Source organism: Sinohyriopsis cumingii, chromosome 17, assembly GCF_028554795.1.
Source record: "Sinohyriopsis cumingii isolate HCF-2022 chromosome 17, ASM2855479v2, whole genome shotgun sequence".
NCBI classification, from domain to species: domain Eukaryota; kingdom Metazoa; phylum Mollusca; class Bivalvia; order Unionida; family Unionidae; genus Sinohyriopsis; species Sinohyriopsis cumingii.
The window spans coordinates 110,497,802-110,525,161 of NC_142977.1; the positions used below are offsets into that span (position 1 = coordinate 110,497,802).

At 37.0% G+C, this 27,360-nt stretch overlaps 2 protein-coding genes across 3 annotated transcripts in view; one reads left to right on the top strand and one right to left on the bottom strand.

The window, feature by feature from the left end:
* LOC149779661 (uncharacterized) overlaps positions 1–27,360 on the bottom strand; it is a 232,750-nt gene that overhangs the window by 92,341 nt on the left and 113,049 nt on the right. The gene's annotated exons all lie outside the window — the stretch shown is intronic.
* The window catches only part of LOC149779663 (uncharacterized), an 83,504-nt gene continuing 66,859 nt past the window's right edge, over positions 10,716–27,360 (top strand). Inside the window, exons 1-3 of one of the 2 annotated variants that reach the window (XM_089940481.1) lie at positions 10,716–10,769; positions 17,864–17,950; positions 23,162–23,265. In XM_089940481.1, the coding sequence (XP_089796607.1) occupies positions 17,923–17,950; positions 23,162–23,265 (132 nt within the window). In that variant the 5' untranslated portion in view covers positions 10,716–10,769; positions 17,864–17,922. Of the gene's footprint in view, positions 10,770–17,863; positions 17,951–23,161; positions 23,266–27,360 lie in introns of those variants that run through there. The other variant, XM_089940482.1, reaches the window with a different exon arrangement.

The window sequence follows — 27,360 nt, forward strand, 5'->3', positions numbered from 1 at the left end:
AAAGCATCACACTTCCAATCCGAAAATGGTCGATTAGGCGGCTTGGTTGGCTGCCTTAATGTGTCCTTGGTAAAGGAACTTGCCGACTATTTCTTTGACAATGTACCGCCAAAGAAATACTAATTTCCCGCTACACAACAAAGGTAGGAACTCGGGTGTTCCAGTTTAATATATACACGTATACCTCTGCATTATTATATCATTGTGGGGAGATATTTCACTTAACCCTGGACCAGCTCAATACATGTCTGGTAGCTGCAGTAAATCCTTAAGGAGAAACAAAATGGCACTGCGTGTGACACGTGAAGTCTGTGGTACCTTGCAAGATGTATATCTTTGTCCAACACCATTTATGAATGCTCAGCCGGAAACGACGAGTCCCGTATATGCACAAAAGGTATCTTTCCAATCTCAGGCTGTTTTTTCCAACCAGTACAACATTTCTGCGACCAGCGTATGCCCGGTAATAAAATAAGCGACGTATTAGTGGAGGACTCTCGATTAGTATCATGCTCATCATTCAACATGACGCAATTCTTCAACTACTTGTCAGTATTTGTCCGAACAATTATTCCCCTTGCCGGACTTTTCCATCACGAATAAAAATACATGCGACGATGTAAACACGAGAGAAGACTCGACTCTTAGTTCAACCCAAGACGACCTATAAAGTCAGCAGGACATAAAAATTGTATTAGATGTAAATTAAATGACGGTGTTAGTTATATTGGACAATCTTCTTGATCTGTGTTTTATCGGGGACTAAAATTGATACTTCTTTCACCAAGGATTTATTTAAGGTTGAAGGTTTCGATCTTGAGTTTTAAAAACAAAATGAAATTTTAATGGTATAGGTTTACTTATTTCCATTATATCTGGTATACCTTTTGGACGAATTGAAAGCTTAGAATGCAACCAAACCAAATCAATATTCATGTGTTTCCGCCACAATGAGTCTGTGGGAGGGGGTTCTATGTTCCTACAAATCCTCAAGGGTAGCAAATGCTGCATTTGATTCTGATAAAGATTGCTAAAAGTAAATACTATTTTTACCAAGTATTAAAATGTGTCTAATAGGCACTTTCACTATGATCATTAACATACGGACAAAACCTTCGTAAGTCCAACTATCTGAAGATAAAAAGCATTAGTCACAAACAACACTAAAGGAATACCATGTTTCAAACATACGTGAGAAAATCGTGTTCAGGAACTGAACAAATTTTGATCAGAAACATTTCGGTGATGCTGTTAATAAAATATTTTATTCACGCCATTGACGTATTTGATGAAAAAAAAAATACACCCATAATGACCCAAATCCTAACTGAACAGTGAGCTATTAAAACTCATATGTCCCATAAAAATTAAAAAATATTACTAAAACATTTTGCGAAACTTACAAGCTCGGAAGAAAATCTGATTCTTTATTTCTTTGAAGGGCGTGGTAGTGGACCAAAATATGCAGACTTACGGCCTACCATTAAATGCTTTAAAAATTCAGACTAGAGCACCATTCTGGTGGAGTATGATGGATAAGGGCAACAAAAGACTAGTCAGCATTTTACCTTGCACTTCCTTGATTTTTGAAAAGTGTCTTTGTAATCAGCTCCAATTACGTTTTGATAATATTTTCCATAGCTTTTTATATGCTTTTTAAAAAAGGGTATGGATGTCAAGGCACAGTACTAGAACTGGAGGGACGCGCTGGACAAGGAATCCGGTCGGTTTGCAATGCCAATGGACCTGTTGAAGTGAAAACGTATCATTTCTCACTGTTGAAGTGAAAACGTATCATTTCTCTGTTGAAGTGAAAACATATCATTTCTCATTGTTGAAGTGAAAACATATCATTTCTCATTGTTGAAGTGAAAACGTGTGAAAACGTATCCTTTCTCACTGTTGGAGTGAAAACGTATCATTTCTCAATGTTGAAGTGAAAAGTTGTCATTTCTCAGTGTTGAAGTGAAAACGTGTCATCTATCACTGCATCATTTCTCAGTGTTGAAGCGAAAACATAATTTCTCACTGTTGAAGTGACAACATATACTGTATAGCTGTTTGCGTCAAAATTTCGTTATTGTCTATATAAATCATTTTTTGAGTGGGATCATATTGTTGGATTCGTTAATCTTTGTTTCTTTAATTTTTCTCAGTACATTTTTCGTTTCAATTGTCACGGAATGGTGTAAATGTTGTTAATTAAATACATGTACTCGGGTTTCGTTTCTTTTCTCTGTACAACGATACCCGAGGGTGATTATAATATGGTCTATGTATTTCGAAATCGTGAGTACGATTCGTCCTGTGCAACACGTGCAAGGTGCCTTTGATAAAGAATAACGAAAATTCTAAAGGTATAAATACGTTACTACATGTAAAGGACCTTTACAATACTAATGGTTTTGTCAGCAAGCGGCCTGCTAAAAGGATTCGCACAACTCCAGCTGTAGGGGTAGGTAATGTTTTGGGTTTTAAGTGATAACTAGTGTATTACCATATTTGCCTTTGCATGTTTGTTATAGTTTTCTTTACATACCATAATGCGTGCATTTTTTATTCTTGTTGCGACGTAGTGCAGGACTTATATTGTTTACTATTGTCTTATCAAGCAGGGTTAGGTTTACTATTGAACCTCTGTTTTGTAATTGCCATTATAATATAATCTTTATAACTTACCATGTATAACGTCCTTACGTTATGTCTGTATCAAGTGTAGTACACTGTATCGGGTATATTTTCAGCTGAGTGAGAGTGTTTTTGATGGTAGGAATATCCGGGGTGTCCGGTGTTGTCAGAGGGTAGAAACGTCCGTGTGTCCGGAGCGTTTAAGGTGCCGGAGCGTCTAATGTCTAGCGTCCGGAGTGTCCAGAGGGACTAAGGTGACCCAGCTGTAGAGCCGTCAAAGGACAGGGGGTCCGGAGGGTCTAATATTTCAAGTGATCATAGTATTCCGAGGGTCCGGAGTCTATATTGGTTGTGAAATTGATTCAGAGGAGCTGTGGAGCGGATATGGTGCACGGGTGACGGAGTGCATCTCCACACATGTATTTTTAGCTGTATGCTAATTTTGGGTTAGTAAGACCCAGTGTATTATTCAGGACTGGAAGGATAGATTGTATATCCGTTCTTGTTTAGTGACATAATTTCGCTACCTGAGCGAATACACATTTTTTACTATGTGTAAACACTTACATTGTTTACTATTTGAGTGAACTATATTCATCTTTCCATTATGGAATCATTTGGCTTACATTGTTTACTATTTGAGTGAACTATATTCATCTTTCCATTATTGAATCATTTGTGAAATCATTTATCTTGTGTTTTAGGGTTACTGAACTAAATTTATTTGTATATTTTTCCCATCTTTGAAACTGTGCGTTTTTATGTTAAATAGATCCAATATTTGGATTATAAATACGCACACATCTTCATAATCCACTACTCATATAAATCGCCACATTAAATCATATATATGTGTCGTCAAAACGTGTTCTGTTGTTAATCCGAAATATCCCACCCGGTTATCTTGTTACAAATGGTGTCAGAAGTGGGATCATTTCGGATATAACAGAGCACTGAAATTGTTTTATTATATTTGTATGCCTTTTGTGTGTTTCAGATGCGTTTGACAAAGCACCAAGGTTAGGTAGATACCTAATATTACTTTATTTTTTGTATTTAATATTTTTGTTGCATTTCGTGAAAGAAAATACGGTTTGTGGTAATTACGTGGTTTGTATAAAACTGCACTTTAAGGTTGGTCACCACCAAACTTTTGAAATGTCTTCTATGAAAGAACTGGTAGAACTGGAGAAACAGTTTGGTTATGAAGGGGAGTCCCTTAGAAATTTCGTTCGTGAAGAACAAGCCCGGGAGAGGGACCAAAGGTTAAAGGAGAGGGAATTAGAAAGGGAAAAAATGGAAACCCAGAAGGAAATGATAGAACTAGAGAAACAGGGTGGGAGGGAATTAGAAAGGGAAAAAAGGGAAACCCAGAAGGAAATGATAGAATTAGAGAAGGGTAAGATAGAACTAGAGAAACAGGCTGAGAGGGAAAGGATAGAATGGGAAAGGGAAGCAGACAGTGAGAAGTTAGAAAGGGAAAAACAGGTAAGGTTAGAAACTTTAGAGATGGAAGATAGAAATCGGGAGAAGGAACATCTAAGAAATTCTGAGCTATTGCAAGCTAAAAAAGAGGGGGAACATGATGTTAAACTGAAAGGTCCAAAATTGCCCCCATTTGAAGACGATAAAGATAATATGGATAGTTATCTAAATAGGTTTGAGAGGTATGCTACGGTACAAAAATGGAAGAAAGACGATTGGCCGCTCCATCTTAGCGCGTTATTGAAAGGTAAAGCGTTAGACGTGTATTCGCGTTTATCCACGGCCGATTCGCTCAATTACCCCGTGTTGAAAGAGGCACTTCTCAAGAAATATGAACTAACCGAGCAAGGGTTTCGCAAGAAGTTTAAGTATAGTAAACCAGATAGAGGCGAAACATTCACACAGTTCGTCAGTAGGACTTGCAATTATTTGCAGCGATGGGTGGAATGTGGTAAAGTCGTCAGGACATTTGAGGGTCTTGTCGATTTCTTGCTTCGTGACCAATTGTTAACAACTTGTGGCAAGGAGTTATATTTATTCTTGAAGGAAAGATCCTTCACAAATGTACATGAAATGGCCACACGGGCGGATTTGTTCGCCGAAGCTCGGGGAGGTTCGCAGAATGTCATAACGCGAGATGTCAAAGGTGGGAATCAGGTCAACGACAGAAAACCCAGGGAACCTGGAAAATCTGGTAGGAGTAACCAGGGGAAGCGGAGTGACATGCAATGTTTCATTTGCAAGGAAGTGGGTCATATCTCCCACTATTGTCCTAAGCGGAAGGGACCAGTCCAGAAAGTAGCGGTAGCCATTAGAGGCAGAAGATCGGTAAATGGAAAACTTAATGTTTCCCAGCAAGTTCAGCGGAAAGCAGTGCGTGAACCGGTGGTGCGTTCAGAGATCAGTCGCGATGTGATCCAATCAATCGGCACGTGTATTTTTCCAGAGGCACGGGTGCCGACCGCAAACGGCACTGTTAACGGACAAGAAGTCACCGTTCTACGAGACACGGGATGCACTACTGTAGTCGTGAAACGGAGCTTAGTCCGCGATGATCAATTGCTTGGGTTTAAATCACCTTGCATGTTGCTTGACCAGACAATCGACCACGTTCCAGTTGCAAGGATAATGATAGATACACCTTTTTTGACCGGGACTGTGGAAGCTTTATGCGTAGCCAACCCGATCTATGAACTGACGATTGGCAACGTACCGGGTTCTAGACTCCCAACCATAGCAGATTTCCGATTCCCTATCATCCAGGCAGTGCAAACTAGGGCTCAGGTAAAGGAGGAAAATAAACCTTTGCGTAAGTTAAAAGTACCGGAAGCCATTACTGATATATCCCGCGAAGAATTCCAAAATGAGCAAAAACGTGACGCGTCTTTACGTGCAACCTCTGAGAAGGCATTAACGGGTACCGTGAGAAAGTGTAAGAACGGGGGTTCCTCTAAATTCCTTGTTCGAAAGGGTTTAATGTACAGGGAATACTCTACATCGGATAGGAAGTTCTTGCAATTAGTGGTTCCCCAGAAATTTAGGGCACATGTATTAAAGGTCGCGCACGAGTCGAGTATGGCAGGTCATTTAGGCGTAAAGAAAACAACGGATAGGGTATTAAAAGAATTTTATTGGCCTGGCATCAATAGCGACATAGCGCGGTTCTGTCGCTCGTGCGACGTTTGCCAGAAGACGATCTCTAAAGGCAGGGTAACTAGAGTACCGTTAGGTCAGATGCCCTTGATAGATACTCCGTTCAAACGAGTAGCCATCGACATTGTAGGACCAATATTTCCGCATACAGATCGGAAAAACCGATACATCTTGACACTGGTAGATTACGCTACCAGATATCCAGAAGCCATAGCTTTGCCATCAATTGAAACCGAACGTGTAGCCGAAGCTCTCGTAGACATGTTCAGCAGGGTCGGAGTGCCCGAAGAGGTTCTTACGGATTGTGGAGCGCAATTCACCTCAGATCTTATGGCAGAAATTAGTAGGTTGTTGTCCCTTAAACAGTTACGCACAACACCTTACCATCCTATGTGCAATGGATTGGTCGAGAAATTCAACGGCACATTGAAGCAAATGTTGCGGAGAATGTGTGCGGAAAGACCGAAGGATTGGGATAGATATATGAACGCCCTTCTGTTCGCATATCGTGAGGTTCCTCAGGAAAGCTTGGGTTTCTCCCCGTTTGAACTATTTTACGGTAGGACAGTTCGTGGTCCTATGCGCATACTTCGTGAACTGTGGACAGACGAGGTCGCGGACGAAGAAGTTAAGACCACATACCATTACGTAGTTGATTTGCGCGAAAGATTAGAAAGTACTTGTCAAATGGCGCAAGACGAACTCGCGAAATCTAGTCGTAGGTACGCCAAGTACTACAACCGAGGAACTCGGAGTAAAAAATTTGACGTAGGCGATCAAGTGTTGGTGCTTCTCCCAACGAATAACAACAAGCTGCTAGTCCAATGGAAAGGGCCATATGAAGTCAGACAGGTGAAAGGCGAAATGGATTATATCATTGATATGGAGGGGAAGTCCAAGACATTTCATGCCAATATGCTTAAACTCTACGTAGCGAGACCTGGACAAACGATTGATAAAGGGATTTTGAATGTAGTATGCGTTGCGGTGATAGAGGATAGGTCTGGTGACGAAGCGGAATTCGTCTCCAGCACAGAAATACCCCTTGAATACCCCATGGACGTGGGTAAAGAAAGTATTGACCAGATAAATGTATGCCCTGAGTTATCGGAGGGTCAGCGTACACAGATGATGGAGGTTTTGTCCAAATATCCAGATGTGTTCACGGACAGACCAGGCTGTACGGGTCTAATTCGACACGAGATCAAATTGAATACCACTGAGCCTATCAGAATTAAAGGATATCCGATACCCTTTAATGCACGGGAGACAATCAGCGAAGAAGTGATGAAAATGTTAGACCAGGGAGTGATCGAACCTTCAAACTCCCCGTACTCGTCCCCCGTGGTGTTAGTCAGAAAGAAAGACGGGACCAACCGGTTTTGCATCGACTTTCGGCAATTAAACAAGATCACCGTATTTGATGCAGAACCAATGCCAGATATGGAAAGTGTATTTTCAAAATTGGCAGGTCATAAATACATTTCCAAATTAGATCTAAGCAAGGGATATTGGCAGATACCCATCGCCGATAATGCCCGCGAGTTAACGGCATTGGCGACTCCCAAAGGACTGTTTCAATTTAAAGTTATGCCTTTCGGTTTAGTCAACGCCGGTGCGTCGTGCGTTCGCCTCATGCGCAAATTATTAAACGGAACGGAAAACGTCGACAGCTTCGTAGACGACATCTTTGTTTACACGCATACATGGGATGAACATGTTAAGGTATTACGGGATCTGTTCGATAGACTTCACATTGCAAACCTTTCAGTTAGGCCTACTAAGTGTAGCATAGGGTATTCCAGTCTGGAATGTTTGGGACATCTGGTAAGTGGACTAGGCCAGTTGCAACCTCATCCAGATAAAATAGGAGCAATCAGGAATGCCCCTAGACCAGAGACAAAAAAACAAGTAAGGTCTTTCCTAGGTCTAATCGGGTTCTACAGGAAATTCGTCCCCAACTTTTCGGCTATTGCCAGCCCATTAACGGATTTGACTAGGAAGGGGCAACCGAATAAAGTTTCATGGGGTGTATGCCAGGAAAAAGCGTTTAACACTCTAAAACACAAACTGGTAAGTGCACCAATTTTAAAGTTGCCGGAAATAGATAAACCTTTTGTACTGAGGACTGATGCGTCCGATACAGGTCTTGGGGCTGTTTTGCTACAGGAGCAAGGGGGGATGAAATTGCCCATTGCTTATGCAAGTAGGAAATTGCTCCCTAGAGAGGAAAAGTACTCCGTGATTGAAAAGGAGTGCCTAGGTTTAGTATGGGGAATAGGAAAATTCCATACATATCTTTTTGGGAGGGAGTTTACCTTGCAAACGGACCATCAGCCGCTTTTATATTTGAATAAAGCAAAGGTCACCAATGCAAGATTGATGCGTTGGGCATTGTCTTTGCAACCATACAGTTTTCGAATCGAGGCAATTCGAGGGTCAGAAAATGTGGGGGCTGATTTTTTAAGTAGGGTGTAATTAGCAAATCATTTCGTTCGGTCTGAAAATTGGAAGTTTTAATAATGATTCATTGTTCACATTCCGTGATTGTTCTAAAAGTGATACCACTTTTTTTTAGGGGGGAGGTATTGTCACGGAATGGTGTAAATGTTGTTAATTAAATACATGTACTCGGGTTTCGTTTCTTTTCTCTGTACAACGATACCCGAGGGTGATTATAATATGGTCTATGTATTTCGAAATCGTGAGTACGATTCGTCCTGTGCAACACGTGCAAGGTGCCTTTGATAAAGAATAACGAAAATTCTAAAGGTATAAATACGTTACTACATGTAAAGGACCTTTACAATACTAATGGTTTTGTCAGCAAGCGGCCTGCTAAAAGGATTCGCACAACTCCAGCTGTAGGGGTAGGTAATGTTTTGGGTTTTAAGTGATAACTAGTGTATTACCATATTTGCCTTTGCATGTTTGTTATAGTTTTCTTTACATACCATAATGCGTGCATTTTTTATTCTTGTTGCGACGTAGTGCAGGACTTATATTGTTTACTATTGTCTTATCAAGCAGGGTTAGGTTTACTATTGAACCTCTGTTTTGTAATTGCCATTATAATATAATCTTTATAACTTACCATGTATAACGTCCTTACGTTATGTCTGTATCAAGTGTAGTACACTGTATCGGGTATATTTTCAGCTGAGTGAGAGTGTTTTTGATGGTAGGAATATCCGGGGTGTCCGGTGTTGTCAGAGGGTAGAAACGTCCGTGTGTCCGGAGCGTTTAAGGTGCCGGAGCGTCTAATGTCTAGCGTCCGGAGTGTCCAGAGGGACTAAGGTGACCCAGCTGTAGAGCCGTCAAAGGACAGGGGGTCCGGAGGGTCTAATATTTCAAGTGTCCGGAGGGTCTAATGTTTCAAGTGATCATAGTATTCCGAGGGTCCGGAGTCTATATTGGTTGTGAAATTGATTCAGAGGAGCTGTGGAGCGGATATGGTGCACGGGTGACGGAGTGCATCTCCACACATGTATTTTTAGCTGTATGCTAATTTTGGGTTAGTAAGACCCAGTGTATTATTCAGGACTGGAAGGATAGATTGTATATCCGTTCTTGTTTAGTGACATAATTTCGCTACCTGAGCGAATACACATTTTTTACTATGTGTAAACACTTACATTGTTTACTATTTGAGTGAACTATATTCATCTTTCCATTATGGAATCATTTGGCTTACATTGTTTACTATTTGAGTGAACTATATTCATCTTTCCATTATTGAATCATTTGTGAAATCATTTATCTTGTGTTTTAGGGTTACTGAACTAAATTTATTTGTATATTTTTTCCATCTTTGAAACTGTGCGTTTTTATGTTAAATAGATCCAATATTTGGATTATAAATACGCACACATCTTCATAATCCACTACTCATATAAATCGCCACATTAAATCATATATATGTGTCGTCAAAACGTGTTCTGTTGTTAATCCGAAATATCCCACCCGGTTATCTTGTTACATCAATTGGAGTTCATTCCAGTAAGGAACCGTTTTATTTTTATCAGTTATTTAACTCGGTGCGCTTTGTTAAATTTCCAATTTTTTGGATCTTTTGTGCACGAATATGATATATGTATTTTTTTCTAACTTTAAATCATCTTTAAATAAACATTGTATTTTCGTTACCATTCTTAGTGTCTTCATTGTAATCTGACCCCAACCCGGTTCATCTTGTTACATGCACAAGTAAATACAATAAAGTCAGAGAAAACAAACTTTTTGTTTTGAGACAGTGTTACAATGTGGAAAAGATAACACATGGCTAGAATTAAGTTTTAATATTAATCATACACAACGAATAAGCGAAATGTCCAAAGTGCAAGTACACTATTATTATTCCTTTACAAAATAGAGCCGCCATAGATTTACTTGTAATGCATCACACTTCCAATCCGAAAATGGTCGACTGGGCGGCTTGGTTGGCTGCCTTAATGTGTCCTTGGTAAAGGAACTTGCCTACTATTTCTTTGACAATGTACCGCCAAAGCAATACTAATTTCCCTCTGCATTATCATCAACGTCACCTGGCCTCCCTCACCCTTTTCTAAATGTAACGCGAGTTATCCAATAGTCCAATATACATGATACCTTGCTTGCTCGTGGTTTGACTGGTTCATTTATCTTGCCTCCTAATATCTTAATCTTTTTCAATCGGTATAACTTCCACTAACCGTTATTATATACACAAGAGGTTCCCAAGGGTAAACTTTTCAATCTCTATTTTTCTTAAAATCATGCAGCTAAATTCCGCGCAGATAATCGATGCATTTGACACTGCCTTAAAACTAAATTTTACAAACAATTTCCAGTTAACTCTAGTAAATTCAAGTTCTAGGATGAACTTGAAAATATTTCTTAAAATACACGTTCCTTGTTACTTAGTTCTGAGTAAATCCCACATTATCCCCAATATAGTTATCATGGGATACTTTATCTGTCAGTGCAAGCATTAGCAACGTTCTTCGACTAAAAGAAAATTATGGGTAAGTTGGTTTGCTTTTAATTGACTAGCTTTTAAAATATACCAACTTATTTTGTTGCTATTTACGTCAGCACTGCACGGAGGTTGAAAAAAATCATTTCTTGATAAGGGAAGGCGGCACAATATTTAGTAATGACGAGTAAACTTTGAGAAAACGTCCTATTCGATTCATTATTCTGATTGGTACTAAATAAAGGTCAACTCTTAGTGCACGTTAAAGCGGCCATTATAATTGTAACCGTGATATTTGATACCTCTCAATAGTATATAAGTTGTGGTTTACAAATATTATCTCATGCTTTCATATATGTGCATTATTCACGATTTAATGATGGGTCGGATTAATGTTCATTATACGTTAGCGGGAAGTGAAAGATGGCAGCCATTTTTCCGCCACGGGTGGGGCTTGACAACAGTTTGCTAAGGCCGGTTAAATGTTTCGTGTTTTGTTTACACAAGTTCCTAAGCCCTTCGATGGATTCCTGCCATATTTTACATGTGTTATGAATAATGATTGTTTATATTATAACCTTCTTCTGATTTCTTGCTATGAGAAGAAATTAATCATCATTTAAGAAATGTCTTTGCCCATGGCGAGAGAGAGAGAGAGAGAGAAGAGAAGAGTTATGGGCTCTCTTGAAAGAGGGTGCCACTCATAACGGTGTAAATACAGCTATATCTTGGGGAATCTTTGGCTTGCGAGAGGTACTTGGTATACTGTAAAGACAGAAGCCTGTTTGAGTTTCTGGCGAATAAACCTTTATTGAAACGCTCAACATATAAAATTACATCCCAATATCAAACTACATAAGCTTCAATTACGGATATAAAAGATACATATAAAACTACATTTCTTCACTTACCTTCATCATACATTTGTGTAATTTCTGCCTTTTAGAATATAATACAGATAATTACATATCTAATAAATTCACCATAGCAAAAGAATCTAAAATTCAATATTTCAGACTAATACCTTAATTGGAATATATGTTACTGAATTTATTCTAAAATGTCAACATATTAAACTCTATTATTTAAAGAGTATTTTATTTCTAACTTAGCTATTACTTACTATGAAGTTGGTAGGTGAACGTTTCATTTTACTATAATCAATAATATAATTACAAGTAAATATAAGTTCTTCAAACAGTTAAACTTTCCAATATATTATATCAAAGAATAGTAAAGAAATATTAAAATAATCTAATGTTTAAACATACTGATGTTAGATTAACATCTTAACACTAAAAATTCTTATAACACTAAAAATCCTTATACTGTATGAAAAATTGTACATAGACGATAATCTTTCCTGTAAAGACAGAAGGCTGTTTGAGTTTCTGGCGAATAAACTGGTGTGAGCGCGGATTGACGCTTTTTATGTCAGTTTCTTAGGACAAAGCCAGATATGGACATGTGCCTTGTTTTTGTGTTCACCAGAATCTCAAAGTGAGGCTTCATAGTTTCTTACAGACTATCGTCTGGGTCTATGTACGTCACTACGTAGGTAATTCTGAAGATCAGCTCATTTGCCCCTCTAGAAAAATCTTTGGAATTCGTCTAGTTCACTATCTATAGAACTTACTGAGTTTAGTTCTATTCTGATTCATGATACAAGGGAAATGCATGTACAAGACGGTTTAGCCTTTCTGTACACACGGGCGCAGTCTCTATTAAATAAAATATAATTGTAATACCGAAATAATTGGATTTAATCTCAGTATATTTTAAAAGAAATTACTTTCAATATAATTTAATCAAAACTTACTTTTAATACAGTTTAGAGAAAATTTCAATCTTATTACTTGTACTAAAAAATTCTGTCCTAATACATGCATCAATATGAATCTATGGTAATTGATTCTGCGGAATGCCCATTTGCCTTATGACCTTGCTTTAAGGTGACTGAAATTTGCGTGACGATTTCGGTTAAAGATTTTCATTTGCAAGTATTTCCTAAATATATTGATGGTTTCTGTTCTTAACTGAGATTAATTAAAGGCAAATCATTCAAAGGTACGCTTCCACGTCTCTTTAAACTTGGGGTCAATGACACTTAACATAAAATCTGCGTTAAGATTTAGTTTTAAGAAAATATCTGCATTCGTTTATATTTCATCCGAGTACCTAGATAGATTGTGTTCATACTTGGAATGATATCTGCATTCGTTTATATTTCATCGGTACTTTGATAGATTGTGTTCATACTTGAAATGGGTTAGTATAATTTTAAGGCGATTCATTCTATGTCATGTCATTTTGCCCCCATGACCTTGATATCAATATAACAATTAAAATATATTGCATTAATGATTTGGATAAAGTTATATAGCTTATAGCTGCTAAAACCTTTAATGGATTCCTGCCCGTGTTTGGGATGAAAATGAAAACAAACGTGACGATTCCTTCTGCAAAATGCTCGTTTAATCCTTTAACATTGTGGTCAGGGTCACATTAATTGCTTTAAGGGTTTGGATAAATTTAATGTCAGTGAAATATTATTTAGTGCCACCATTTGCAGGATAATAGACAGCGACAGGCATAAACGATTTAATTATCAACACATTTCCATTCTTACTTGTTGAAGTTTCAAGATGGAATTTGCATAAACAGGAGATGCGTGTGTTAGGTTTGCTAGTTCTAGATCAACTTTGAAACTACTACAGTTGTATGTCAACTTGGCTAAATAATGTAAACTTCCATAATTAAAAAAATTTCGACCGTTAATTTAGATAACCTAGTTCAAATCCCTATTAATTCGTCAACTTTTGTGTCAACTATCCAAGAAAACCTCTACGCATTGCATTATTCGATGCTCAGTCAGTAAGACCTCCGGAAAAGCGCACAGAAATAGTTAATTTTATCAACGACCAAAATGTTGACATATTTTTCCTGACAGAAACAATGCTAAAAACATCAGGCGAAGAACCCACGTGTACGGATCTAACACCCACTGGTTACTCCATCAAGTCGTTCCCCCGTAATTCTCGCGGAGGTGGAATTGATGTCATATCAAAGAACTCCATGATAAAACGTCTTAACTACACCACAACATTCAGTTTCGACCACAAATCGTTTGAACTAGTCCAAACCACACTCACACTGGAGCAAAGGTCAGTCCATTTCTTCTGCCTATACCGCCCTCCTCCAAGTAGAAAAAACAAGCTGGTTGACTCTCTCTTTTTGGAGCAGTTTCCGAATCTCCTGGACTACGAAAATTCGATAGGTGGCAACCTGATTATTCTTCGAGATTTAAACTTTGACTTTGACTGTCCCGGAAACTCAAATACATCAAAACTCATAGATTCCATTAATGTTTTCAATCTTAAACAGTCAGTTAACCAACACACCCATAAACATGATCACATTTTATACTGGATTCTTCACAAACCTGATGATAACATTCTACGGTCCTCCCTGGTATCCTATGACCTTGCATCAGATCATCTCTGCATTATATGCCATCTTGACGTATCAGTCCCTAACCCTCCACCTTTATCTGCTACTAAGAGAAACCTCCGTATGATAAATAGAACCAAACTAATACACGACATCCAAGCAAAACTAACAACTTGCTTACCTCCTACAGCAGAACAACTCGATAACTGTCTGCGTTCATTGCTTGACAAACATGCCCCAGCTACCAAGTGCAGAGTATCAATTCAGAAGTGTTCTCCATGGTATAGCAGTGTTAGTGATAAGTTTCGCACTGCTAAAGGAGACCGCCGTAAAGCTGAGAAGCTCTGTCTTTCCACCAGACTCACTATTCATAAGCAAATCTATGAAGTCGCTAAGAAGAATGTCACAAATATAGTCCATGCAGCGAAATCAGCCCACTACACTACAAAGATCATGGAAAGTTTCAGCTGCAAAGAGCTCTTTGAGATTACTAACAAGCTAATGTCAAGGAACAAATCAACACCGCCTCCAACTACCTTCTCTCCAGTCGTCCTTCCGGACATGTTTACACCACAATTTCAATTGACTAGTCGTCACCATACAGTTGGGATACAGAATCTGAGCGGCAACCAATATCAGCATTTGAACCTGTCTCTATGGATTTTGTACGTACAATCGTGATGAAGAGTGCACCAAAGTCATGTGAACTTGATCCAATTCCAACATCACTGCTGCTTGAGTGCTTAGATCCAGTATTGCCTTCACTAACTGATGTTATTAATACCTCCCTCTCATCCGGGGAATTGCCATCATTTTTCAAAACTGCCATTGTAAAGTCTCTGCTGAAGAAACCAACACTAGATCATAACGATTTAAAGAACAACCGCCCAGATTCTAATCTCTCATTCATATAAAAAATCTTAGAAAAGGTTGTTCTATTCCAGCTTGTATCTCATCTAAATTCAAACAGTCTTTTTTAGCAATATACAATCTGCATATCACCCTTGCCACAGTACTGAAACTACTCTTCTAAAAGTAGTTAATGACATTCTCACTGCGTTTGATAGCGGAAAGATTACAGTCCTCACTCTCCTTGATTTGTCTGCAGCATTTGACACAATAGACCATGATATATTACTTCACCGTCTCCAGCATGTACTTGGCATTCATGATACATCCTTACTGTGGTTCAAATCCTACTTGGTCAACAGGACACAAATTGTATCTGCAAATGGAATACACTCCAGCCTGTTGATCTATGTTGTGGTGTTCCACAGGGGTCTGTTTTTGGACCTGTTATCTTCATTCTGTACACTCAGCCGCTCTCAAGTGTCATAGATTATCATCCAGTGTCTCACCAATTGTACGCTGATGACACCCAAATATACAAATCTAGCCACCCAACTGAAGTTGATGCTACCATCCAAGGTGTAGAGAGGTGCATTTCTGATGTGAGATCATGGATGACATGGAACAAGCTGCAGATGAATGATGATAAAACTGAGGCCATTCTGATCACAACACAAAGACTTTCTCATTCACATCCTTTACCTCAAACACTTGTGTGTTCATCAGTACTTTCAAGACTGGACTATTGTAACTCAATTATGTCTGGTTTATCTCATTATCTACTCCAGAGACTTCAAAAAGTTCGAAACACAGCTGCTCGGATCATACTTAGAGTACCACGATCAGAGCACACTTCCCCGCTGCTCTGTACCCTACACTGGCTATCCATTCGACCCAGAATCAATCACAAAATTTTTTCTCAGTGCTACATTTCACTGTCGGACTCTAGTCCAACATGCCTATCCGATCTCACCCATGTTTACACACCAGCAAAATACTTACGCTCCTCTTCTGACAATCATATACTCATTATTCCCACTATGAAGACGAAGTCATATGGACAGCGTTCTTTTGCATACCAAGGCCCAGCAATTTGGAATGAATTGCTCACTGAACATAGACACAAAGACACAGTGATCCCATTCAAGAGGGCTCTCAAAACTCACTAATTTCGACTGCAAGAACAAACTTAAAGACCTAATAATGTTTCCGACCTGAAATATTCTCAGCATGTTTTGTTATTTTTTAATGTTTTTCTAATTTCATGGTGTGTTTTTGTAATAATATTATTATATGTTTTTTTTTTTTTTAAATTATCTTATAGGTGTTGTCTAATGTTGTAAAGCGCTTAGAGCTTCTAAAGATTAGGCGCTTTGCAAAGTCCTCATTGTTATTATTATGTCGCTTGTGGTACCATATTGCGGTGCCTTTTCAATATTCAATCGAATTTGTCTTTAACAAGCCAAAGGACTGTGATTTAAAGGATTTAAGAGGGAGGGTATCTCAGCATTTAATTGTGCTTTGTAAGAAACAAGTGAAGAGTTCAAGCCTGGACAACACGGATTATGTTCTTTCTATCAGGAAGAGAGTACTTTGGTAGCGATTTATAAGAGGTTGAAGAGTTTCTATTTAGCTTGCTCGAGGTAATCATTTACGAATGTATTGTACGTAGGTAGTATTTAAAACTTTCTCCAAGACGCTTAAGTTCCCCACCCCGATTCAATGCAATGGGCATTGATATCAACATAAACTGGCAAGCCTATATTTTGGTCACTTCGAGTTGAACGTTTTTATAGACCACGTGAATAAAAAAGAGAGAGAGAAACAGAGCAAAAAGAAGAGAGATTATTCCAAACTTCGTAAGCATCTGTATGCATTAGTTTAATGAATATCCAGGCTTTCTATTTAGTCTTTATCTTAATAGGATATATTTAAACTTTCGAAACATAGGCAGTTACTCGTTTGTAGCATTGATACGAGCATGTATATGTACTGTCCATACAAAATCTGATCCCTGAGATATTCCCCACTCAGCACTGTCTTTCACGTTGTTTAGATCAAATCTATATTTAGTTAAATATGTCAAGTGATCTGTTTCGCCGTTTCAAACTATTCTTTGCCCCTTCCTCGTTTTAAGAAAGGCTGGTGACGTAATTTATCAACCACTTCAGAAACATACCTATTATCACAACAGGTATGGGAGAACTTACTTTAAAGCATGTGACGACATTGATCAATATATTAAATTGCTCGAGGTTCCGCACGGCTGTAAACCAATACACTGAAACAGTTTCTCGTGCAATTTACTTGACACTAACTTGCCAGTCTGTACAATACTTCCTCGCACTTTTAGCAAACACAAATTTATGTCTCTTTCGGTTATGAAAAAATGAAGTACTTAAGATATAGCTTGAGTACTTTTAGCACTAAACTCTATGAAAGAGATATTTATATTCATCTAAGATTTTAACATAACCTTTATCATCGCTTTCTCTACTGCAGTATCAATCGATCTTGCAGGCAACGATTCTAAAAGTATATGTATTGGGGATTTTAGGTTGTATTAGCCTTTGGGGTACAATTTGACATACATTTGACAATTAAACAATGTTTTAACATTGAAACTATAATTTTAATCTTATTAAAAATTATCTTCAGCACAAACATCGTTCGTCTTTATGTATGTGTGTATGAATGTATGTATCTATGTGCATGCATGTATGTATGTATGTATGTATGTATGTATGTATGTATTTGCATCTACTGCCCGCATTTCTGTATATGTTAGGTAAGCGTGCGTGTAAGAAAAAAGTCGGAGGATTTATTGTTGTTCTACTATAACAGGTTTCAGCAATGAAGTAACTAGTCCTGCCTAATTCTGAAGTGTACCGGGCCAGATCACAATGGCTGGTGAAATACCAGTCCCGTCAAGTAAGATTTTATTGTTTTACTTTGGTATTTATATCAATAATTTCTATAAATTGTATTCATGACTTTAAATTGTAGTGATTATCTTTATTTGAAATTTCGTACATGCACAGGTTCCATTTTAAAATATCTGGAACGTGAAATGGCATAGGATCTATAAATATATGAATGTTTACAGTTACTAATAGTCAAATTATTAGTAAATATGTTGACAAGGTTAGCGCTGTTTCCCACTGGATAGGTTCATCAGTTAATTCCCTTTGGATGGGTTAAATCATGTGAATGTTTTTACGATGATTAGGTTTTGCAATTTGTCACGGTACAAGTAGGGTCAATATGTGTTTCACCTTTTATGCCTATATATAAGTACCTGTCGTTTGGACGATTTCGTGATGCTTATTTATTGTGTTCTATCATCAAGTCTGCCGACATATTTTTATGTTGTATTTAGATATTATTTTTAGGAAACAATAGTTTCGATCATTCAGTGAAAATATTAAGTGATCATTGGACTATGCTGTTATTCTGGGACCATTGTGAATTATTCAAAGGAGTTCTGGACAATATCATTTGACACGTCAGGGCTGTTGGGGGACCATTATATTCGTGGATCTGAAATTAATACGGAACATTTGACTTATTTTGTACTTTAATAGACCTTTTTCAGGATTAGTTTAGATTCAATTCACAATACTGTAAAATCCTCTTAAATTTTATTGTTTTAAACTTTGCTAATTAAATTGTTTGGTAGATTTTACAAAACCTGTTTTACTTCTTTCTGTTACTTAGTTTATGACCAAAGAGTCATAACAACTGGTATTCAGAAAATATGTCTGCGTCATTTTCTGAAACTTTTTTAAGGAGAGAAAACCCCGCTAAAATAAAACATGTTTGGACAGTCAATTGTCTTTATATTTATGCTGCCACTAAGAACTCTTATGGTATTTGATAAAAATCCATATTTCAAACGTGGGTATTATAGAAAGATATTTCTTATAAACTAATTGCATATATTCTCATGACATTTATAAATCACATAATCTGTCAATTTACGTCACACAAGTGTTTAATGCTTATGTAATATTAAATTTACATTGTGCATGCAATAAATGACATCAAATTTCTTTACTCGTGAAAATTTCAACCTTTTTCGAAAAACATTTCCTCTTAAAAATTGATAAATTTAGAGTTTGTACAAAGATATATTATCCTGCTCCTTTGAAACATCGCCATCTCTTTCGTCTTCTTTCCTTCTTCATAATCATCATCGTTTTTGTGAAAATAAAGAAGAAATTCATGCATGGAAGACCCACAGTTAGTTAGTAAAGCGCAGTTAATAAATAATGAATTATAAAAATTATAAAAGATTTATCTACCTGCAATGAATTTTACATATGGCTGTATTTAAAGAAAGGTGTGTTCTGTAAATGACATACTGCCAGATATGTGGGTGCAACGAAGCCGCATATTTCGACAAGTCGCCTGTTTCCATAGACACCTTCATATTTTAGATTTTCTTTGCTTAATGCACACCATAATGAATTCAAGTATGAGAGTGTCCCTCTAAGATTTGAATCCATCTAGATGTGCATTAAGCAAAGAAAAACTTACGTATAGACAAAAATGTTCTGAAATCTTACATGATAAGTCAACTTACACCTGCTTTACATGTCTGGGGCGGTAGAGAATATTGCATATCTCAGCAAGGAACTCTCCAGCAAGCTACCATGGGATCAACAAGTAAAGATAATTGTGGGCAAGGCAAATAAATCACTCGGCTTTAATACATAAAGAATAGTAAACAGATATGATTTGTACACAGGCTGGGATCATCTGGCACAGTAATAACCTTCTCGAAGCCGCTGTGACTACCACTAATCTCAAGAATATTTTACTTCCATACAAGACCGTGCACTATCCGATTATTATCTCAATACTAAATTACATCACAAAACTAACGAACTCTTCAATTGCACCACAGAGGGCTTGTTCATGAAGGATCGACAAGGATTCAGTGTAAGTAAGTTCGTTAGAAGATGCTCGTGGGAATGGATCAGACTGTCATGGGACGTCTTGGATGTTGAGGAGATTGAGACCTTTAAGACCGGCCTGATCTCATACTTCACACAATACTTGGGGAATATAATTAGTCTAGACCTTTTAATTCGGTCTTAAACTGCATGTAGTGGACTATCTGTAATCTAAGTACGTGTATGATGAGATAAATTCCATTTTAAAGTAAACCAGCAGACGCAGATGAAGCGGACGTATGCTAAACAAAAGTGGCGGAGCAAGCTAATTCCTTTTACGACCAACAAGCAAGGTTAAAGTAATTTCTTACCCTAAATTCTTTCAAAACGTCCACGTTTATTTCTAATAACATTGAAAATTCATAATCTTACATGTGTAACTAAATGCTAAAATTGACACTTTACTTTATATGGCACAAACGTTGTCGATAATGCCTCATTGCAAATTGCGCATGCGTATGTCCCGAAGATTTTCTGGAAACTTGCTCTGATAAATTTCTGGACTTTTATAATGATTTTTTTTTCTTTGTGGAAAACACTCAGACGAGTCGTGAAGCTGGTAAAATTAGGGCAGGGGCAACACCTTGCCAAGGAAATGTAATGTTATAAATAAAATGTGAAAATATGAGATTCGGAAACCCCCCCCCCCCCCGTACAAGAAGTTAAAGTATTTTTATTGCCACCACCCAAAAAAAAACTTGAAAGGGAAACTCTATTAACGAACATTGAAGAACTAAAACTAATTCAATTACAGCTCTTAAATGTCAGTGTGATGATGGTAATGTGATATTTTGCTTAGTGCAGAAGAATAAAATCAATTATGTTTTGAAACCTCCGAGGATAGTGGTATTGAAGCTACAACGAAATGCTATTTGCTACGGTTAAATTGCATGAGAGAGGAAAATGTCAAGACACAAAACTACACATCATGATAGGCATAATTAATTTCTTTCTTTCAGTTGATCCAGGTAATGTGATGAGATAAACATAAAAAATAAACCAAACATGATTCGTGGGTTATTAGAAGAAATAAGAAATATGTTTCAGCTATTTTATTAAATCATATCAAGTATAATTGTTAAAGAAATGAAACGATAATACTGTATCATTTAGAACTACATTTGGAAGCACTGGATAAAGCAAGTTATTTCAGCGTCACAAATGTTATCAGATGATACGATATTTGACCTTTATATATCTCTCTGTATATTACATTAGCATACAACGATTAGAAAGAAAGAATATATCTTCTATAAGATATCGATTTCAGCTACACTTGTCCTTGAAATAATGAAACATCTAGAGTATTAGAATCTATGTTGGGGTTGGATTGAGAAAAGGAAGTCACAGTCAAGGAGTTATATTGTTTGTCTCTCCACTCGGCATAGTCACAAGGGGAGACAAATAACGTCACTCTGCGACTGAGACTTCCTTGTCTTGGTACAACACTGACATAGATTATTTTTCTCACCCGATTTTTCCAATTAAGTTAAATTAATCCTGCACTTTTGCAATTTATTTGACAGAATCAAAACACGGTATTCATCAGGTACTATTATTGGTTCTCACTCGATATAGAGGTCATAAGGTTTTCGACTCTTTAATGAAAATCTGAATCTAAGTAGAATCTAGCTATATATACCATTCTTAGAAAAGAAAAAATATCAAGAACATAACGTTATAATTGTTCGGTGCTGGAAGTGTTGCGCAACGAGCATCTCGAACCATGTTCCATTGTTGTTCCAATTACAGTACTGCTCATTTATCCGAATATGTTAATGAGCGCAATGGGAGACCTGTCGACCCAAAGTAAACAAGTACTATTCATGAGAAATTAGAAACAGAAAACCATTTATATTAGTTCTGTATTATCACATTTAATCGAATGATACACTATGAAAATAATAATAAGTAATTAATATTTTTTAATCGGATAACATGTAACTTTCATCAGGTCTAATTTGGAAAAAGTTATATGGTAGGCAACGGTACGATACATTGCTGGGTACAGACTGCTGTACAGTTAGTTCTAAGTGTGTAGTGACGGAGGAGATTTCTAATTCATGATATTCTTGGAAATTAATATTTTCTTTCGTGGAAATATTCTGTTCCTATTACTAGTACAATGATAGGCTACATGGAAAAGTTTCTTGTGGAATGGCGCTTTGACTGCTGAATTTACCACTATCATAGGCAATCCAGGAATTTTCGTTTGTTTACAATGTTTGATTCAACTTGGCTATTTGGGTAGTCTTTGACAAGTTTGAAAAATGCTCTTGAGAGAGTTTAGATTTTTTATTTCTTATAGTCAGTGAAGTGTGTCGTCTGTGTTCATAGATCAGTGTTTTCTGTCATAGTTCGTCCCACAAAGCATCGCGAATTTTAACCTGTCTGTAGCTCAGTAAATTTCCAATTCAGCATCATGAAATGTAGCCAGCAATATTAAATTCGTCTCACACGAAGTATTTAAAACTAGTTAGGTACTTTTAGCTACATGTAATGACGCTGACCTGAATATTTACTGAGTTAGGCCTACAGATAGAATAAAACTGACCATGCTGTGTGGTATGAAATAGTTTCTAGCGTGATTCCAAATAACTCAACATCGTGTGAGCGTGTATGTCTATCTCTCTCAGAATGTTTTGTTTTGGTGTATTCTCGAAGATGGAGAAACCTTAAGCTGTTATATGGGTTATTTTGTGTTATATATTTGTTGTTCTTCTTGTTGTTTGATTACGTCAGGCACAGGAGTAGACAAAAAGAGTTTTTTTTTAAAAGTATATCCTTGCGCTTGGACACCTTGACTGAGACGACCTGTCTAAGATAACCAGACTGAGACAAGAAAGTATGGTTAGCAAAACAGCTAGATTTGTCTGTCACATGGGTGAGAAATATCCATTACAGTCATATTTATGATTCAAACCTTTCTCTTTCTTGTACATTCATATACCATCATCATTTGAACTTATAAGGTCAGTGGTCACATTTCTAATTAGCGCTTCAAGTCCCTCAGCATACACTTCTGTACACTAGAATTGTTTTCCTATACACATTCATTCAGAGCAGCAAAATCTAATACTGTAAAGGTAAAATAGCCTTCGTTGTCATTGTTGGTCAAACACTATGTAATACAGATGCTGCTTCTCTGCTTTTCTTAATATAAAGATGCGATTGTTTTGTTCAGAGTGGCCTTTATGGGAAACAGCAGCGAGGCACTTTTATCAAGATCCTGTACAGGTGGTGAAGTCAACGAGAGAAACGTATATGAAAAAAGCACATTCATCCAAGGTACAAATTTGGATCATATGATCGCTCTGAAAACAGATGTACGGTACAAATTATATTGATCATTTCCATATTACGAAATGATACATATTCCTTATTGTTTAATCAATCAGTTTTAATCAAGGCATGGTTTTCTTACTTTCAAGTTCTTCGCATTGCTCTCGTAAATAAATAACAAATGATATTTTACCTATATGACACTCAAATGCGACACATTTTCTTTGATTTCTTCCCAAAGCATGCATTTGTAAAAAGCAAAAGATTCTATGCTAGTGGGAAAGAAATATAGTAATAGTAAAAAAAGTAATAGCTCATTTTTTCGAATAGAAGGAAATTAACATATATACATACATATAGTATTTTAAACTAAATTCCCAGATGATCCTCAAAGTCCTATCATGAGTCCAAAAGTATAGACGTATTCCGAGTTAAATCCAATCTTGAATGTGCTGATGTGCCAACAATCTTGAAATATGATAATGATAGTATCCAGGATATTCTTGAATGAATTCAAAATAATGCCAAAACAGGGATTTACTGCTACAGTCAATGAGCACTTTGTAATTCCAATGAACAATTAAAAATAAAACATCTCAAATTATAACTGAGCACAACCAAAAGATTGATTTCATTAGACAGATGTTACAATAGTAGTGCATAATTCTGATGCAAACAACCTTTATATCAAAACCGAAGATACATTAAGAAGACCAGGACGAGGGACAAAAGTTAATTTCCAGAACATTCTAAGTTGTAAACAAGGAAGAACTCAAAGAAAATGTGTCGCATTTGAGTGTCTTTTACTTAACTTTTAGTAAAGAGCATCACAAATATCAGGTAGACCAGGAATTTCCAATGGGAAAACCACTGTCCTAAACTCAAATCTAAGTAAATATTTTTTACAAATAGTATCTTTCAACTTTAGTCTACACATATGGACGAATGTTAGCTATGTCAAATGGTGTTTGCAAAATGACCCTTCCAAACTTCAATCGTGGAAAATAATGAAACACACACAATATATATATATATATACATATATATATATATATATATATATATATATATATATATATATATATATATATATATATATATATATATATAAGCAGCAGAAGGGTGAACAGACCAAAGTCGAAAAGCGTCGAAAAACTAAAAATAACCCTTCCTACGGACAAAGAAAAAAAAGCATCGACACAAATTAAACCAAAAGCGTCGACACAAATTGAAGCAAAAATAAATCTTCCAAAAGATTTCTCAATTGGTGTTACTTTACCGTCGTTGTCTTTTTTTTGTTTCTTCGTAGAATGGTTTATTTTACCACGTGAACACTTTATTGAGGTCGCTCCCCCTTCTGCTGCTATAATTAAATCATTATGTTATATTAAAAATAATGGTACATCCGGAAGCAATCAAAAACTTTCTTCCTGTCAGAGACTCATTTAGAAAAAATTTGCAAGCGCAGCAGGAAGCACAAGTTGAGTACGAAGAGGACACTAAAAATCTGTTTAAACCCGTCACTGCAGCTACTAAGAAAGATTCAGCGGCTGTTGAAAAAACTATATGGGGAGATATTGTGGAGGAAGATGAGAAGAGGAAAAGGGGTATTTTTCCTGTATTAGAACAAACTGCAGCGCAGACTGAAAAAAATAGCAAGAAGAACTAAACAGACAAAGAAGATTTTACGAGATCTTCCAACTGATATAGCTGCGGCTCAACCTCCACCCGTTGGTGAAGAAATACTTGAAGGTATTGGAAAACTTCGTACTGAAATCAGCGACACGAAAAAAGAACTTGAATCTAAACCTAAACCAGTAAAAGAAAATATAAAATTGATTGCAATATTCAGAGAAGGGGTTGTTGAAGATATTAGAAATACTGAAAGAAAAAATTACCGGAAAAAATATTATTTTATATATTTAACAAATCTAATATTTTAAACCCCTCTCATGAAAGGATAAATGATGATAATCTTATTAAATGGACATATCGCATATTTGCAAACAAAAGACAGGTTAAAAGTAATGATTTGGAATACAGAGCTCTTTATGAAGGAGTAGAAATACTTTATAGAGAGAAAATAAGACAACTAGAACAAGAAAAACTCTCCAAGCAGGAACCTTCATATCAACTTCCTCCACCTCTGCAATGAACAGAACAAAAACAATATTTTTCACCGCTGTCAGAAATTAAAAAGCTATTTGGAATAACACCACCTAAGAAATCAACAGAAAAGGAGCAGCGGGGAGTGGGCTGGGAAATAATTTTGTTTCTCCTGACAATATTCTCAATGACGTATCACGGTTAGAAGTTCTCATAGGAGGAAAACGAAATAATTAATGAAGCAGCTGATATTTGTCGGCGATTATTTCAAGGTGGTATCATGGATATCGGCGTTTACCGAGAACTTATCGCGTAAAAATATATTGCTAAGAGCCAGTAGAAGATTTTCATGTACAATTCCACTATCGCATATTTTTGGATTTTGTAGAAATGTTAGAAAGGTTATTTTTGGAGTTAGACACACGGTTGTTCTTGTGAGAAAAGGTGATGATAACGATGCTCTGTGGAGACCCGCTGGTGATGATGGTAAAGTAGTATTATCGAAACTTTCACTATGGATGCCGGTAATGACTCCAACGATCGCAGAAGAAGAGAAATTGATTTCTTTCATGGACACAGGTGGTAAATCCTTGGTGTCATGGTTAACAACAAACAATGATAGTATGCAAACTGACGTTAACGGTCAGTTTACATGACATATAGCATCACAACAAGGTGTTTCTGCACCACGGCATATTTTTATTGCGTTTCAGAACCATGATCGTTTAGGTAATCAAGAACGTACTCATATGATATTTGATAAACTAGGTATCACAGATATTTCTTTACGGATAAACGGACAACAAGAACCAACAGAGAGCATACAACTAAATTATGAACAAAATAGTATAGGACGTGTATATCATCGATTGATGTCATTCATGAGACGTGATCAAAATGTTGATACTGGGTTGCAAATATCACAACATGATTTTAGAACTTTGTATTCGATTTATTATTTTTCACTGGAGCATCTTGATCTATCAAAACAATCTGTCGTTGATATACATCTTAAAGCAACATTAAATACAGGTGGTGTTGATTATAGAGCAATCGCGGTTATACACAGCGATAAAGCCATGTTACATGAAGGTGGTAATGGTCGAATGAGAGTCGTTGATGTACCAGTGGAAAATATTTAATCATGTTATTTAGAAAAATATATTTATATAAAAATGTCGTATAGTCATGTTAATGTTGCTTTGACCCCCGGTCAGGCCAAAAAGCTTCAGTCAAAAAACGCCAGCAAATGCGGAACTAAAATATCACTAAAACGAGATCAGATTGGTGGTGGTCCAAACAAATTATCGTTGACAAATAATCAGATTAAACATTTCAATAAAGCCCTAGAATCAAAACACCGGAGTTCAATTCCATCTTTCTCCGAGCGCCATCAAGGACATGGTTAAAACAGGCGGTATATTTCCACTTCTTGCGGCTATTCCGGCTTTAATAGCTGCTGCTGCTCCAGCCGTAGCAAAAGCAGCCGCATTAGGTGCTGTTGGAACAACTGCTGGAATGGCCCTAAAGAAAGCAACAGGAAAGGGATACAAAAAAGGGACGCGGCCTAAGATTACCGGGATCTCGTTGGGGAAGATGTCTGAGGCTTCCACGTTAGAATCTCTAGTATCAAATTTTGATTTGATAAAAGCTGCTAAAAAATGAAAAATAAAAGCCTTTAGAGGTGTTTTTATGCGAGATCAATTACCGAAACAACGAATCTGTGTTGAAACAGGTATTATTAATCTCGACTCGAATTCAGGACCCGGTACTCATTGGGTATCATACAGGGTTGATCCACGTGGAATTGTTTATTTTGATTCATACGGGTTAGCTACACCCATTGAATTTATCAAGTATGTCGCATCACTTCACGCGCAAGTTTGGTATTCAACGCTACCCACACAAACAATGACCGATCCGCCAATATGTGGCCGTGAGGCAATTAATGTGCTCAACGCTATATCAAAATCATCCAAACCGCCACATAAAATC